General features: G+C 34.8%; 1 protein-coding gene across 1 annotated transcript; it reads left to right on the top strand.

Moving 5' to 3' along the window:
• The first annotated feature begins 1,150 nt into the window (after positions 1-1,150).
• LOC145629044 (histone deacetylase 19-like) lies at positions 1,151-14,867 on the top strand. Its single transcript, XM_081681520.1, has 8 exons — positions 1,151-1,303; positions 1,667-2,197; positions 4,231-4,671; positions 5,987-6,217; positions 11,538-11,608; positions 11,709-11,769; positions 14,237-14,311; positions 14,421-14,867. Exons 2-8 carry the CDS (start codon positions 1,670-1,672, stop codon positions 14,517-14,519), a joined length of 1,506 nt encoding a protein of 501 aa, XP_081537646.1. The 5' UTR covers positions 1,151-1,303; positions 1,667-1,669; the 3' UTR covers positions 14,520-14,867.
• The last annotated feature ends 426 nt before the right edge of the window (positions 14,868-15,293 follow it).

Here is a 15,293-nt window from a genome sequence, read left to right as displayed (position 1 = left end):
ATTGTTCATTTACTGATTAGAATTCACATCAAAGTAGGGCATGTTCTCTTACGTTGAAATTCAGTTCAGTTCAGCTCATTTCAATTCAGTTCAGCTCCTAATTTCCTTCTCTTATAAAATATTCATTTCAGTTCAGTTCAGTTCAGTTCAGTTCAGCTCAGTTCAGTTCAGTTTAGCTCAGTTCAGTTCAGTTCAGTTCAGTTCAATTCAGTTCAGTTCAGCTGAGTTCAGTCAATGAGAATAGGCCCGTAGTGTGTATATTTATGAATTTTTTTTAGATTTTTAATTTTTTGTAAAATAACCAATTATATTTAAAAGTTGATACGGAGTCTGTAAATAAATATTACTAAAGTAACAACCGCTAGCATCATCACTTTTTTTGAAATTATACACGTGTAAACTCCTCTTTCATTTTTTTCCCGCCTAAACTTTTTTTTTCCTTTCATATATATTTTTTTAAAAAACTTCTAAATATTGATTGCAAAGTAGTTTAATGCAGTACAATAAACTTTTTAGTTTTCAATTTTTCATTACTTTTTCTTTTAAGAACCTTTTAAAAATCTTGAGGTAAACAAATATCAACCTTTTTATATGTGTGATTATTCCATATATACAAAGTTCGCTAAATTTAATTGTAGACGTGAATATTCTTATGTTTATATTAATTTAATTTTGTAGTTTGGTTTATCTTAGTAATATCGTATGTAATACAAAGATTTTATATATTATAACTGATATGTCTTTAAAATTTACACAACTATAATTTTTTTTTTATTATATCCGTGCAGCGCACGGTATTTAATCTAGTATTATTTTTAAAAAAGTTACTATATTACTCTTATAAAGGTTTTGATAAAAGGTAAAAAAAAAAAAAAAAAAAAAAAAAAAAAAAAGAGAACCCATAAATAAGAAGCACAAAAATAATTTCACAATCTAGGGTTTAATTTCACTTTTTTTATATTTTTTTTACACAAATAAAAATAATTCATTTAAAAGCCGGTTCTCATTGACTGAATTGAGTTAAATAAAGTGAAAAGAACTGAACTAAACTTATTAGAACTATAAACTGAACTCAATTGAAAAAAACCTAATGAAGTACGGAGTAACAACAATAATCTAAGTTTGGTAAAAATAAGTTCAAAATAGAAGGACCCATAAATAAGGGGGAAAAAAAAAAGTCGGATGAACGTAGCCCTACATCCTCTTCCTCTCTATTTCAGTTCGTTCTCCGTTGGAGCGCACTTGACGATCTCCGTTGAGGCGCCCTCTAATTCCTGTATCCTCCATTGAAATAGCTTCTGAGGTAAGCTGCTGTTGTTTCCTTTTGTAATCATCATATCAATTTCACAATCTAGGGTTTAATTTAATTGTCAGTGTAGTAAGTTTAGGGTTCGAAAATTCAAATGCATACATCACACCTATAAGCTATTGTAGCAACATTTTCATGTGAACTAGTTTACTATACTCATAGTTTATCTACTCAATATATTCCATTTGGTAGATATAATTCAAGTGCATACAGTAATGGATGACATCGTTAATCCGAGACATTCGAATGTTTCATTTATGCTGCGTTAGATTTCATTTAATTTGAATGTATTATGTTTGTCGCGTTAAATTTAATTTAATCGTGTTAGGACTCGTTGCTCATTTATCCATTTATTAGGTGATGGACTCAGGAGGTAATTCGCTTCCGTCTGGACCAGACGGAGTGAAGCGTAAAGTTTCGTATTTCTATGACCCGGAAGTCGGGAATTATTACTACGGGCAAGGTCACCCTATGAAGCCGCATAGAATTCGTATGACACATGCTCTTTTAGCTCATTATGGTCTGCTTCAACATATGCAAGTGCTTAAGCCTGTACCTGCAAGAGATAGAGATCTTTGTAGATTCCATGCCGATGATTATGTGACCTTCCTTAGGTGCATTACACCTGAAACGCAACAGGATCAATTGAGGCAGTTGAAGAGATTTAATGTTGGTGAAGATTGTCCTGTATTTGATGGTCTGTACTCGTTTTGTCAGACTTATGCTGGCGGTTCAGTTGGTGGTGCTGTCAAATTGAACCATGGGCTTTGTGACATTGCGATTAATTGGGCAGGTGGCTTGCACCATGCGAAAAAGTGCGAGGCTTCTGGGTTCTGTTATGTGAATGATATTGTTTTGGCAATTTTGGAACTTCTCAAAGTTCATGAGGTGAGAGAAGTGATCTTCATCATCTTTCGTGATTTTTATTTATAAATGTTTATGAAGGTGTTTCTTTTATGTACAATTTTTTATGGTCTTTGATGGTGAATATTGCAATGGAAAAATGGAAAAGAAAATTCCAACCTTTGAGCGGTCTGACATTAAAAATCCAACATTCCATTAATCTCATAAAAATCCAACCTTATACCCCACCTTCTCCAACAGAAATGAATCTTTAACCTGTTAAACAAGTTATTTTTTTTTTAATTCTCTTACTTTCCCTTCTCTCTCCTCTTCCCTCAAAAACTGAAACAGAGTATGCAGCACCCACCTCTGCGCCTTCACCTCCGCCACCACCACCACCTCTGCCACAAATTAGAGAGAGGCAGAAGAGCGTTACTTTCACAGCCGCATTTTCTGGCACCACCCAACAATCCACCTTACGCTAAACACAAGCTTTCCCATTCTCATTTACATTCTCTCTCCTCCTCCATTATTTGTTTAAATAAATCTGAGGAGAGAGAAAAATTCATACCCTTTTCGCATTTTCAACTTCAGGTCACTTTTCTTTGTCTCCCTTTGTCTTTGATTTCTTGATTTTTTTTTTTAGTGAATTAATTTGTGTAAAGTTTGTTTTTTTTTTTGTTGAAATTAGACTAAAACCCATGTAAATGGCTAATTTTGGGTGTTACGGGTTTCAGCAAAAGGGGATGGGATGGGTTACGGTTCTCACGCGGGATGGGGGATGCGATTTCAGGCGGTGGTCGAGGTGGAGAAAGAGTCGGGACAGGGTAGGGGTTTGGGGTCGGTTTAGGGTCGAGGTGGAGAAAGAGTCGGGACAGGGTAGGGATTAGGGTCGATTTAGGGTCGCCGGCGATTGGGATTTGATGGTAGGTGAGATGGGTGGCAGGGGAAGGTGGTGGTGGTGGTGGTGGTGGAAAAGGGGATCTGAATTTTTTTTTGTTTTTTATTTTATTTTTGTTTTAATTTTTTTTAATAATTAAAAAAACAATTGACCTATTAGTAGCTGACACGTGGCATATAACTTACAAAAACCGGTCATCAACAGGTGATGAATCTATCAAAGAAGGGTGGGGTATAAAGGTTGGATTTTTATGAAATTAATGGAATGTTGGATTTTTATTGTCAGATCGCGCAAAGGTTGGATTTTTAGTTTCCATTTTTCCTATTGCAATTGGTTACTTGGCCATTTTATGATTATATGATATAGCTTTATAGCCTTGATAAAAGCTTTTATCAGAAGGTTTTTGACTAGAGATATTTAATTGCTTTTCGCAATTGGTCACTAGCTACTTAGTTAGATTTATAAAAAATGATTAGATGTTCAAGTTACATGTTCTTTTGATTCTTTTGCTGTGACCATTCTTGTATAATAAAAAAATGATGCTATACTTGATGTGTTGGATACTAATTTTCTATGAAAGAGATTGTTTCATTTTATAACCTGTCTAGATATTTCAGAATCCATTAATAAACCATTTAGAACCTTTTTGACATGGTTTTATGGCAGAGCCAACAACTAAGAAACAATTGTGTTTTCAATCGCATTAGTGCTATCTTCAGTAGCTATTTTGTATCTGTTTTCTCTTGCCCAAAGAATTCACTCATTGGCCTATATACTTCAGGTGTTCTGCACTGTATTGGTGCTGATATTATGTGTCTTTTGAATCAGAACCATATTATACAAGCATAATGCAGGAGCTAATACTAAAAAAATGTAAAGAGTGAAAAGCCTGGTTTACATTAATAAATTGTAGATGAAATACGTCTTTAGAATTGAGCTCTTTTAGGTGTTTTGCACTATATTGGTGCTGAATTGCTGATAGTATTTTTTTTTAAAATTTATTTATTTAATCAGAACCATGATAGGCAAAATTCAGAAGCTAATACTAAAAAATTTGACCAATTGGCCTTTGAACTTGCCTCTTGTTGCTGTTGTAATTGTAATCTACTACACTTCTATCAACATGTCCTTTTATCTACTTGCTTTATTTACACTAAGCGCATTTGAAATATCGCAGCGTGTATTGTATGTGGACATTGATATACACCACGGAGATGGTGTAGAAGAGGCTTTTTATACTACAGATAGGGTCATGACAGTGTCTTTTCACAAATTTGGAGATTATTTTCCTGGGACAGGAGATATTCGTGATATTGGATATGGAAAAGGGAAGTATTATTCTCTCAATGTGCCCTTAGATGATGGTATTGATGATGAGAGCTACCAATCATTGTTTAGGCCCATTATGGGAAAAGTAATGGAGGTTTTTAAACCTGGGGCTGTTGTCCTGCAATGTGGTGCTGATTCTCTGTCCGGTGACAGATTGGGCTGTTTTAACCTCTCCATCAGAGGTCATGCAGAGTGCGTCAAATACATGAGATCCTTCAATGTCCCACTACTGCTGGTGGGTGGAGGTGGCTATACTATAAGAAATGTAGCTCGTTGTTGGTGTTATGAGGTATGATATTTGCTTTTTAAGCTAATCAGAAACGGCACATATGTAGCGGATGATCTTCCTTGTAAGACATCAATGTTCATATATCCCTTTTTAAGTAAATTTCCCGAGGTGGATCATGTTTTTGGAGTTTCAGTAGACATCATTATGTTTATTGCTTGCATTTAATTGATCGGATTCATCTTACTGGAATTTAATTTATAGTATGTCATTAATGAAACAATCTTGTTCCAAAATTTAAATTGTTATGGGATTTTCACCAAATATAATTTTTCTTTTAAAATGGACTGGTGTAATATTCCTTTTAAGGATAACTTAGGCTTGCCAATCTTGGATTAGGAAGTTTGATCGGTTTTGTTTGTAGTCTTTACGCTGCTCATATTTAATGGATGAATACATTTATTTCATTTGGTTAAGTCTTAGGGCCTGTTCTCTTCAGTTCAATTCTGCTCAGCTTCAATCAGTTCAGTTCCTAATTTCCTTCCCTCATAAAATATTCAATTTAATTCAGTGCAGCTCAGCTCCAATCAGTTCAGTAAATTAGACTAGGCCCGTAGTATTTTCAATTTTTGCATACATGATAATTATATTGATTTTACACTAGTGTAATACTGTCTTTTGGGAAACATTACATGCTATGGTGGATTACATTGTTTACTTGAATTGGTTATTAAGTTTTTTTGGAGAGTAAAAGTCGGACCATTTACATCCAGGGATAATTGTTTCTCCTTGAGGCATTTATCTGAAGGCTCTTGCTGCCAACTCTTCTGTCTAATTCTGATATAATACGATGATAGAACTTACTGCAAAGTGGAATACAAGTGATGGGCAGCTTTCCAATTTCCTGTAGTTTGCATGGAGGGTATGCAAGTGCATATCTCTCGTGTACAAATGAAATTAGTTTTTGTCCCTTAAAAAAGAAAATAGTGATAAATTTATCACATCAAATTATAAGTCATTAGTAAGTGAAGACTGCTATTGAGAATCGCTATTGTAATTGTGCACACTGTGTTTTGAAATTCTAGATACCCCACTGCTACAATCTTGGTGCAAATTATTCACTGTTTCCCATAGGACTCTTCCTGACTTTGTAAATATATTGTTCTTGAATGTGCATTAGAATCTCATTGACGTCTTCATTGCTTGTAAGATTTGTATCTTCTTATTGAGGAATCATGACAAGGTTGTTAAGCTGAATACAACAACTATGCATGCCTTTTCTGCTTTAATAAAAAGGAAAAAGAAAAAAGTAAGAATAATCTAAGGTTAACTGCCCCTTTCTAATGTCTTTATTGATAACTTATTATTGCTATTGCAGACTGGTGTTGCCCTTGGGATTGAACTGGATGATAAGATGCCACAACACGAGTACTTTGAGTATTTTGGTCCAGACTATACTCTCCATGTTGCTCCAAGTAATATGGAAAACAAGAACTCACGCCCTATGTTGGATGAAATTAGAGCCAAGCTTCTTGAATACCTCTCAACCCTACAGCATGCACCAAGCGTTCCATTCCAGGAGCGTCCTCCTGATACTGATCTCCACGAGGTAAATTTATTATGCTTCATTCATTGTATGAACTTAGCAAATCATATTTATAGCCTTATAGGTGATACTGGAAAACATTAAGCTCTGTTTGTGTAGCTCTCTTCACTGATACTGTGATAACATGCAGCAATGAGACTTGCAATCATTGAATTACTGTCCTGCTGACTAATATGAACATTTGTCTTGTTTTATGAGTCTGGTGAACAACTTTGCTTTGCTAGAATACAACCTGACTTTGGGTTGATAGAAAACCCTGTTGACATTGATTTATATAAACTGGCAGGAATTCTATTGAGACCTGTATTGTGTCATCATGATGTCTGGTTTTGCTTACTCTCTGCTTGTACTCTGATTGACAATTTGTTGTCCCTTTGTTAATTTAAGAATGTCATCCTGATTCAAAAATTGGGAGTTTTTAGATTCATGGAGATATCACCTTTCATAAGGTGTCTCCTATTTTGCAGTTCTTAACTTTCCCTATTATGGAATGAATTGATTAATCCCTTCCTCTGTGTATGGTAGTTTCAGCTCTTTGGAAATTTATCTTGTTCTGTTTCTCTTGCAATTTAGTTTAACTTATATAATCCTTGTTTATCTCACTATTTGAATTGAGATGCCTCGCTTTGAAAATAAAAATCCTTAGAAGTCATAAGGTTTTTGGTGTATATTTTTTTGTAAGATTCATGAATGGAAGGATTAGTAACAATAGTCATTGTGCTTTTGAGCTAGGTGAAGTCATCTCCCAATATATTTCTTCCTTATTTTGATGATGGTTCTTGTTTTTAATTAGCAGATCCAGCCCATCCAGGGTTTTACTTTCGAACCTTAGATCTGGAAATTAGGTTGAATATCCAATCTACTTTATTTTTCCATTAAGTCTATCTTCTTCGTCTTACTTAAATATGATGGCTGCTACATTTATAAAATGGTTATAGGACGCCATTCTATCATTATTTAATGGCCGTTATGGCGAGTTGGGTGTGAGTTTCAATGCGCTATTATATGACAGCATTTCTCGGAATGGCTAGGCCCAAACCCGTTACAAAGCGTATAGAGCGGCCAAGTTTTAATTCCATGGATGCATCATGCATGTGGTATCTTTCAAGGGGGTCGGACTATAATTGGATGGGAAAATATTGTAAATTATGGGGTAATGCTTAAGGCTTAAGGCTATTTCTTTGTTGGCTGAGTAAGCTGTTCACTCGTGATTATGTGCAAGAAGGGCTTTGTTGTTAGTATTCTTGTCTAGGAGTGCTGCTGCATAGTGTTCTAAACTTCAGTGGCTGGGAATGGTTGGAGACTTGGAGGGTTGTAAAATGAATTTAAATGAAAATTTTCTTGTCAGTTGATGAAGGAATCTTATTATGTATGGATGGGGAGTGTTGTTTAGGCAGAGTTTTGTCCCCTTGATTATTACAATATAGCCAAAGCATTTGTGGTTTTGTGTTTTTATTAGTTTGGCCCCAAATTAACTTTGATTTCTATTGGCCTGCCCATTATGTTTCGCCAACCATTGAGTCAGTGGGAAGGAGGAGGTTCTCTGGAACTTTTATCGCTATATTATTTGCTTTTGGGATGGCTGTAGCTAGAACATAGAGTGGTCTACAAGAGATATTTTTGTGGTCTGGAGTTGGAGAAGAGAGATCATCTTGTTGGCTGGAAACGTTTTTGTCAGGAAGAGTGAAGCCTAAGTTTAGGAATTTGGTTTATGAAAAGATCTCCTTATTGGAAAATTTTTGTAGTGTATTTTCTTTCGCTTAGAATGATAATCCTTTTGTCTCTGATTAGTTCTTACACTCGTAATGGCACAAAGTCTTAGGTGATAGTTATATGTTTTTTATTAGGCAAAATTGGCCTTAACACCTTGATCTATAGTTTGGGTGCACCCACTAAACTTTGAACTTTGACTAGTAGCTGGAACACCACCAACTATTGATTAGGGTGCAACATGTACCATTAATGGATATTTATTAGCGTTCAAAATGAGACATTTCTGGTAATTAAAGGGTAGTTAATGACAGACTTTGCACCTCAAATCCTCAATCAATAGTTGGTGGTGTTCTAGCTCTTAGTCAAAATTTGGGGTGTTGTGTGCACCCGAGCTATAGATTAGAGTGTTAGAGGCCAATTTTGTCTCACGATTATTGTTTTATTGGAAAAGTTCATTTTAAAGGATATAGTGGAGTATTATTTTATAAAAGAAGGTGATGTGATAAATTATAGTGGGATATTTGTCAAATGTGAGATAGAGTGAGCCATAAATTTTTGGTAGTAGAAAGAGATGCATTGAAATAATAATGTGACCATTGGCAATGAAAAAGTGTAATTACTAATGTTAGACAAATGAAAGAGGAAAGTTTTATAACTAATTTGGGACAGATCAAGTATGAAGTAGGTATTGTCCTCAAAAGAATGACTGGGATCAAGTGTAACAACTAATAGGATCCTTTACTAGCCCTTGGAAGTCCCTTTCACAGATTTCGAAATCCTTATTTCACAGGAACCATACTTTTTTATTTTTTTATGTATAATGTTTTTTCTAAGTGAATTCTTGGGTAGAAGAGCAACCTTTTAGTTTCCTTTTGCTTTGTCTACCAAAACAGACAAACACTAAAGCTATCTTAGGTGATAACTTTTCTTGGATGTTTCAGATTTGGAGGGATCATTGTGATTAATTGATTCTGTTTAATATCATGATCCCCATGATAGAAGAGCATGGTTGGTTGATTCCTCAATGTCATTTACTTGTCATTCTTATTATAAAAACCTCGCAAGAAATCCACAGTTCACAATTTTTTCCTCTTTTAACTTTTATTTGAACGCCAAGGGTCCAAAGTGGGTGAGAGCTTTTGTATTGGTTGCTAATTTGGGAAAAAAACATTGCTTTGTGGCGAATTGCATCTTCAGATACCAAACTAGGCTCCATCTCCTCATGTGAAAATGATGCTTTGTAGTGAGGAGCTTTAGAATCATCCGTTTTTCATTGTTAGGCAGTGGTGTTCTATGGTAGAGTTTGTACAGTTTGTTAGGTCTTCATTGTGCTTCTACATTTATGATTTAATCGTTTGTGAAGGTTGCGAGTTATAACAATGTAAGGACCATAAAATACTGTGCAACTGCTTTCATTGCTGTTATGCTGATGCTTTTGTTGGAGTGAAGTAAGTAATATTATTCCATGGCTGATAGTGTTTGCCTCTTTGGTTTTCTGTGGGATTAATTGGTTTATTATGGCTTTCTTTGGGACTGTTTTAATCACATACCTTATCATTTCTAATTTCGATTAAATGAGACATTTGCGTTCTTTTATTTTTCCCCATTTAGTTTTTGGTGGATTTAAAGTCCTTCCGATTTTAATTTGTTTTTCTTCTTTGTTTGACCTTTTTTTCCCTACTTAGTGGAGTTTGATTTCTTTTCCTCAATATCAATCATGGGTAAAACATTTTTTGTCCCTAGATAACATAGATAAAAATCTGCTCCTTAAGTCAGGCCTTCACTATTCAATGCTAGTATAGGATATTAAATAAATTAGGAGTCTCTTGCCTCTTGGGTGAGAAACTGAAGTATATCAGGATTTTATTTTATTGATTAGAATAATCAGTTTATGAAACCTGAGGACTAGATACCCTCACATGTAAAACCATAATAGAAACAAAAAGTCAAAACCAATCAATATATATTTATCCAATTACGACCATCAATTTTGTTTTATCTATAATTATATAATGTCTTTCTTTTTAACCAAAAATAAACATGCTACATGGTTTGAATTTTTCTTTGGCGTATTAGGCTTTGAAACAAAAAGTCCACCGATTGCATCTTGAAGAAATAGGAGAGCTATAAAATTCTGTAAAAGGTAACCTGGTAATAACACGCATGTAATTATGTAAATAACATCATCTGATCCATCAACCTCCTCACTATTGATTTTCGAAGAATGCATGTCTAAATTTTGCAGATAGAGATGGGTTAGAGTTTATGAGCCTTGAAGGATCCATCAGATGAGGAGAGGTGTGGAAAGAGACATTATTGAGAGAGATGTGTGGATAGATTAGAGAAATTGTTGGTAGAAGAAAGAGAGGGGGAAGCATATTGATTGCTAGATAAGTCTATATGTTAGGAAGGGTTAAGTGGTGAAGCTACTCTAGGGCTTTGGATATTTGAGTTGAGAATCTATGTGAGAACTAGGAGCTGCTATTGGATAGCTAGGATAGTTTATGATTTGTTAGTGATCCATTTGCAACTTTTATGGACTTTATGTAGACTGAGAAATAAAATCTTGTATACAGTAGTCTTACCTGACACAATTTTGCTAGGAGACAGATGTGTACGATGCTCAAATATACTCTAGATTACTTCTAACCTAGAAATTCTTATGACCTGGAGACAACTTCGTTGCTAATGCCATGTTAGATCTTGTTTCTTCCAGATCTTATTCTCGAGTGTCTTGTTGGTATGGTTTTCCTTGTTAAGGATCAAACCAGTCATAATGACCAAACCTTGTGCCCTTTTTTCCGTTGGTGCCTTTGAAAACACAGAAATCATCATGAACATATCATAGCCAATTCCAAAGCTTTCAAGTGGTTTTATTCACATAAATAAATTAGACACTTAAAAACTATCTGAACCTATTTCTTGTGGAGTTGACTAGGGTTTGAGTGGAAACATCTTCTTTGGTTTAGTTGGCGTAAGTTTGCTTGCATCTGAATCCCTCCCCTCGTGTATCCTATTTGAAGTGGGAACTTTGCTGGAAGCATTGGGGTAATGATGTTGTATGAGCAAATTTTTTGTAAAACTATCAGAAACATAGACCTCTTTAAGGTTTCTAAAGCATGCCTTTATTTAGTTGTGTGTCACATTCACAATAGTGATATGGAACCACTTTTGTGGGCATTGTGGGGTTGTCGCGAATTCACGGCTTAATATTGCGGTCATGGTAAGCTCAACAACCTTTATACAATGCGTTTGTTACGCAGTGAAAGTCAAGTTTAATACCATGTTTTATAGTATAATTTGGATGGCGATGTCCCTCTTATAGAAACTTAGTTGTGGCCTGAATGGAACCTCATGGGATTACTTATGTTCCCTAATTGAGCAACAGACACTGTTTTCTTGAGGATTGATTATGTTATAACTTATTTGGATTGTTCAAGTAAACAAAAAAAAAAAAAAAAAAAAGGAAAAGAAAAGAAAAAACCCTAGATATCGTACTTTTTTTTTTTCTAGACACGAGAAGCAGATTATAGGTTCTTGCCCTTAAATTTGCATGTGCTACTGAGCATTACTGTAGTTTATTGATCGTGAAGTTTTTGCTACTGTTCAGGAAGATGAAGATCAACAAGATCCAGATCGAAGATGGGATCCAGATTCTGATATGGAGGTTGATGATGACCGGTGTGTAAAATCGATTTTCCTTAGCTTATTTTAACGTTAAATCTTTTTTTTTTGGCCGATCTCAGTTTTGTGTTACATATACTTTGTTTACTTGGTGCAGTCCCTTATCAATACGAAGCAGAGTGAAGAGAGAGATTATGGAGCCTGATCATAAAGATTCGGTACGTCTCTAGCTATCTTGAGGTTGATTTGCTGTATATAGTCTGTGCTATGGTTTTAAATTATTTCTGGCAATATTATCCTTAAAGTTTAAACCTTTCTTTGGTTAACTAGCATATTTCTTTTTGAGGCATGGACATAATAATAGGAGTGATGATGCATCCAGGTATTTGGGGAAACGCTAATGTCTGTTGAGTGATTATAAGCTGAAACTTTTTTGCTTCTCTTGTCAATTGATGCCTAAAGTAAATTTTGATATCAAAATCAGTGAGTATGCACCCAGGTCTGACGAACTTGCAATATTGGCATGTTGCATTGACATTTCATCACAACCTTCAATTCCTTTTATTGCTTCATGTAATCATGTAGAGTGTAGATAATTTATTTCTTTCTAGACAGTAAAAGTTTTAATGCTTTGCCGCCTTTAGCTTGTGATTGTGCAGCCAGATTGATTTACCTAGGTACTTGGAACTTCTTTTGCCTTTATTGCGAAGTTTGAGCGGGGTGGTTGTATCCTTTTTTTCTTTTACCTTTTCTGCCCAATATAATAGTAATGGGAATTACAGGAACAAAAGAGAAACTAACACTGAAACATTAGTTCTGTTGAAGCACACAAAAATAAGGTAATCAATGGTCTGTTGTGTTTGGGATATTTATGAAATGATATAAGAAAAAAGCTTAGTTATGGACACAGCTTATGTGCCCTTGTGCAAGCCACTAGGTTGAATAATTATGAATTAAGCGAGTTGTGGACCAACTTTAAAGGATGAACCATCAACCTGTGAATGAAACACCATCCAAAGTGCAAGGAACCTAGAAATTGAATGGATCATAAGCAAGTGAAGGTAACAAACTATAAATCAGAGGTAATTAACTTATTTAATATAAGGTCATTACTTAAAATAGTGTGAATTATCCTTCATAAGCACTGTAAAACTAGTTTAGCCATTTAGGAGTTTCCATTCACCTTATATTCTGTAATTATTTCAACTATTACAAACAAGCATTTTATTGAGTTCAATACATTTCTTAAGCTGGACAATCTGATGAACTCATGCAAATATTTCTTAGAGATAAGCAAAATGACTAACCAAAAAAAAAAAGAAATCAAAATGTTCTATGGCTTCTACAAGTTTCAATGCACCTTCTTCCAATTGAATTGTTGGCAATATTTTGAGGAAGAGTTTCTCCTTCAATCTCTTTTAAAAAGTAGTCTTATTGTGCAATATTATGTGCAAGTTGACTCTTGAAAAGTTGTAAGTTAAAAGTCACAGAAATTTTGTTTCTTTTCTTGGTTTAATTTTTTTTTTTTTCAAGTTTGAGTAATTTAGTGCGTTGCCATCCAAGTGTCCTTTAGATATTTAGATGTTCCCAGAGAAGCGATCCGCCTAATGTTTGATCCTAAGTTTATCAAATAGAATTTCCCACTTGCAAAGTTGCAATGCCTACTTTGACTTGGGATATACCATAGAATGCTGCAAGGAGCCAAGGATATAGGTAAGGTATCCATACATGACACTTGACCAGTTGACCTTGCCACATATATACTTAATCCCCAAGTAAAGATGGGAGTCTCCTCTTAGCAGCTTTAGGGGACTCTTATATTCAATTAGTTTATATATATGTATTTTGATTTCTACAACAACAAAGCCTTGGTCCCAAAATGATTTGGGGTTGGCTAATAAGAGCATTACAAGATAATCAATTGGATAAAAGAGAATAAAAAAGGTGTGTAAAAGTCTGCTTACATTCTGATTATTTCAAAATAGAATGACATGTCCCCATTCCCAATGTCCAAATTTATGAATTCCCATGTCCTATAATTTGAGCCATGGTCTAATCACTCAGATATGTACCTGTGTCCGGTATACATACCTTAATCTTGATTGTATAGCCTACTTGTAACTACATCACTCGGAAAGCAAGCTCAATCTGGCATGTAGTCTGGCGATGTGTGTGTGTGTGTGTTTTTATTTTTTATTTTATTTTTGTGCGTTGCTTGGGCTTCCCCTCCTGCTTTTCCCCTCATCCTCGCGTATTGCCAGCATTGTTTACCTTAATGGTGCATTTAGTGTGGTATCTTATGAAGCAGTAACATTGGGTGGTTTTTTTTGCTATGCATGTACTGCACCAAGGAATATCATACTCTCTTTCCAGTCTCTTATGTGATCTTTATAACTTCCTTTTCTCTGGGTTGTATTAATTTGTAATTGTGTTTCAATAGAGAGAAACTTTCTCCTGTTTGGACTTGGTACATTATAAAAGCTCTTTTTCTAAAGGTGTGAGCTTATCTAAATACATCAATAAGCACCAAGACACTTTTCTAGCTGTGGCATAAAGATGAAACTCATTACTTGGCTGTACCTCGTGGTACTACTAGTGATAGTGACCTGAAAGATTATAATTATTTCAGATTTCTTGAGGTCGTAGAGGAGCAACTTATTGGTTTGCTGTTATTATGTGTTTCAGGAGGATGTCAAAGAGCCTGTGGATCATGCAAGAGACATGGTCGTCTCTTATAATACAGGAAATACATCTGTGAAGGTGAACTGATGTCAAATCATCTACCTTTTTTGAGCCTGTCAAGCATTTGAGACTTACTTTTTTTACCTTTTATAGGTGGCTTACTTGTTTACTTTCTTCTCACTTGTAGGCTCCAAATTTGGGCTTAGATCAACCAGAAGCCTGTATTAAAATGGATCAGGATAGCTCAAATAAGCCCTCCGATCAGCCGACTGATATGAAATTATGAGAAAATCTGACACATTTTACCAACTGCCACCGTGGTGTAGATTATTCAGATTTGTTCTTTCTCATTTATTTATTTTGTAAATCGTTGGGACATTGAGCATACTGCAAGTGTAGTATATTAGCGAGTGCAAAGATTTTTGAAGTGAATGAACATGGTTGAGGAAAACCTCTTTAGCAAATGTAACAGTCTTTTGACACCTTGTGCCGCACCTGTAGGCACAAATTGTATTAGATGTCGAAAATCTTATGAATGATAGTTGCATTGCTTTTGGGCAGTTTTTAGTTATAATTTAAGCTTAATGCCACCAAGCTAATTTCAACTACAAGGTTATGTATTGAATACCCTCTATACACTTTGGGTGGTTTTTACTTTTTAGTTATAACTAGGTTAGGTCTTTAGTCACGCACGGTAACTTCACAACATTAAATTAGAAAAATATTTTTATTTTCACAAAATTAACATGGATAAAATACAATTATAATGTAATTGGTATTTATTTTTCTTTCTATTTTGTATATATAATGTAATGAAATTAAATATGGAATATATAACATAAGAGTCTATTGCACCAATGAATTTTTTAAACTACAAACTTTTTTTTTTTTTTTGACACGTTAGATGTGTTTAAATATATGGAAAATTTGTTAAAAAGGATCAAGGAAGGTGACTCTTTTGTTCAGAAGGACCAATTAAGACAAAAGTTGTTCAGAAGGGCCACAAAACACGGGTTGTTGAGGGGGACCATGTCACATGTTCAGGCAAGTCAACGCCGGA

Source organism: Chenopodium album, chromosome 4 (genome assembly GCF_948465745.1).
Source record: "Chenopodium album chromosome 4, dcCheAlbu1.1, whole genome shotgun sequence".
NCBI classification, from domain to species: Eukaryota; Viridiplantae; Streptophyta; class Magnoliopsida; order Caryophyllales; family Amaranthaceae; genus Chenopodium; species Chenopodium album.
This window is presented reverse-complemented; position numbering and strand designations above follow the sequence as displayed.

Bases quoted from the DNA above. Each gene is read 5' to 3' on its own strand.
- LOC145629044 (XM_081681520.1), top strand. From the start codon at position 1,670: ATGGACTCAGGAGGTAATTCGCTTCCGTCTGGACCAGACGGAGTGAAG. The intron at 11,770-14,236 runs GTACGTCTCTAG...TATGTGTTTCAG, and splicing joins AGCCTGATCATAAAGATTCG to GAGGATGTCAAAGAGCCTGT. The intron at 14,312-14,420 runs GTGAACTGATGT...TCTCACTTGTAG, and splicing joins CAGGAAATACATCTGTGAAG to GCTCCAAATTTGGGCTTAGA.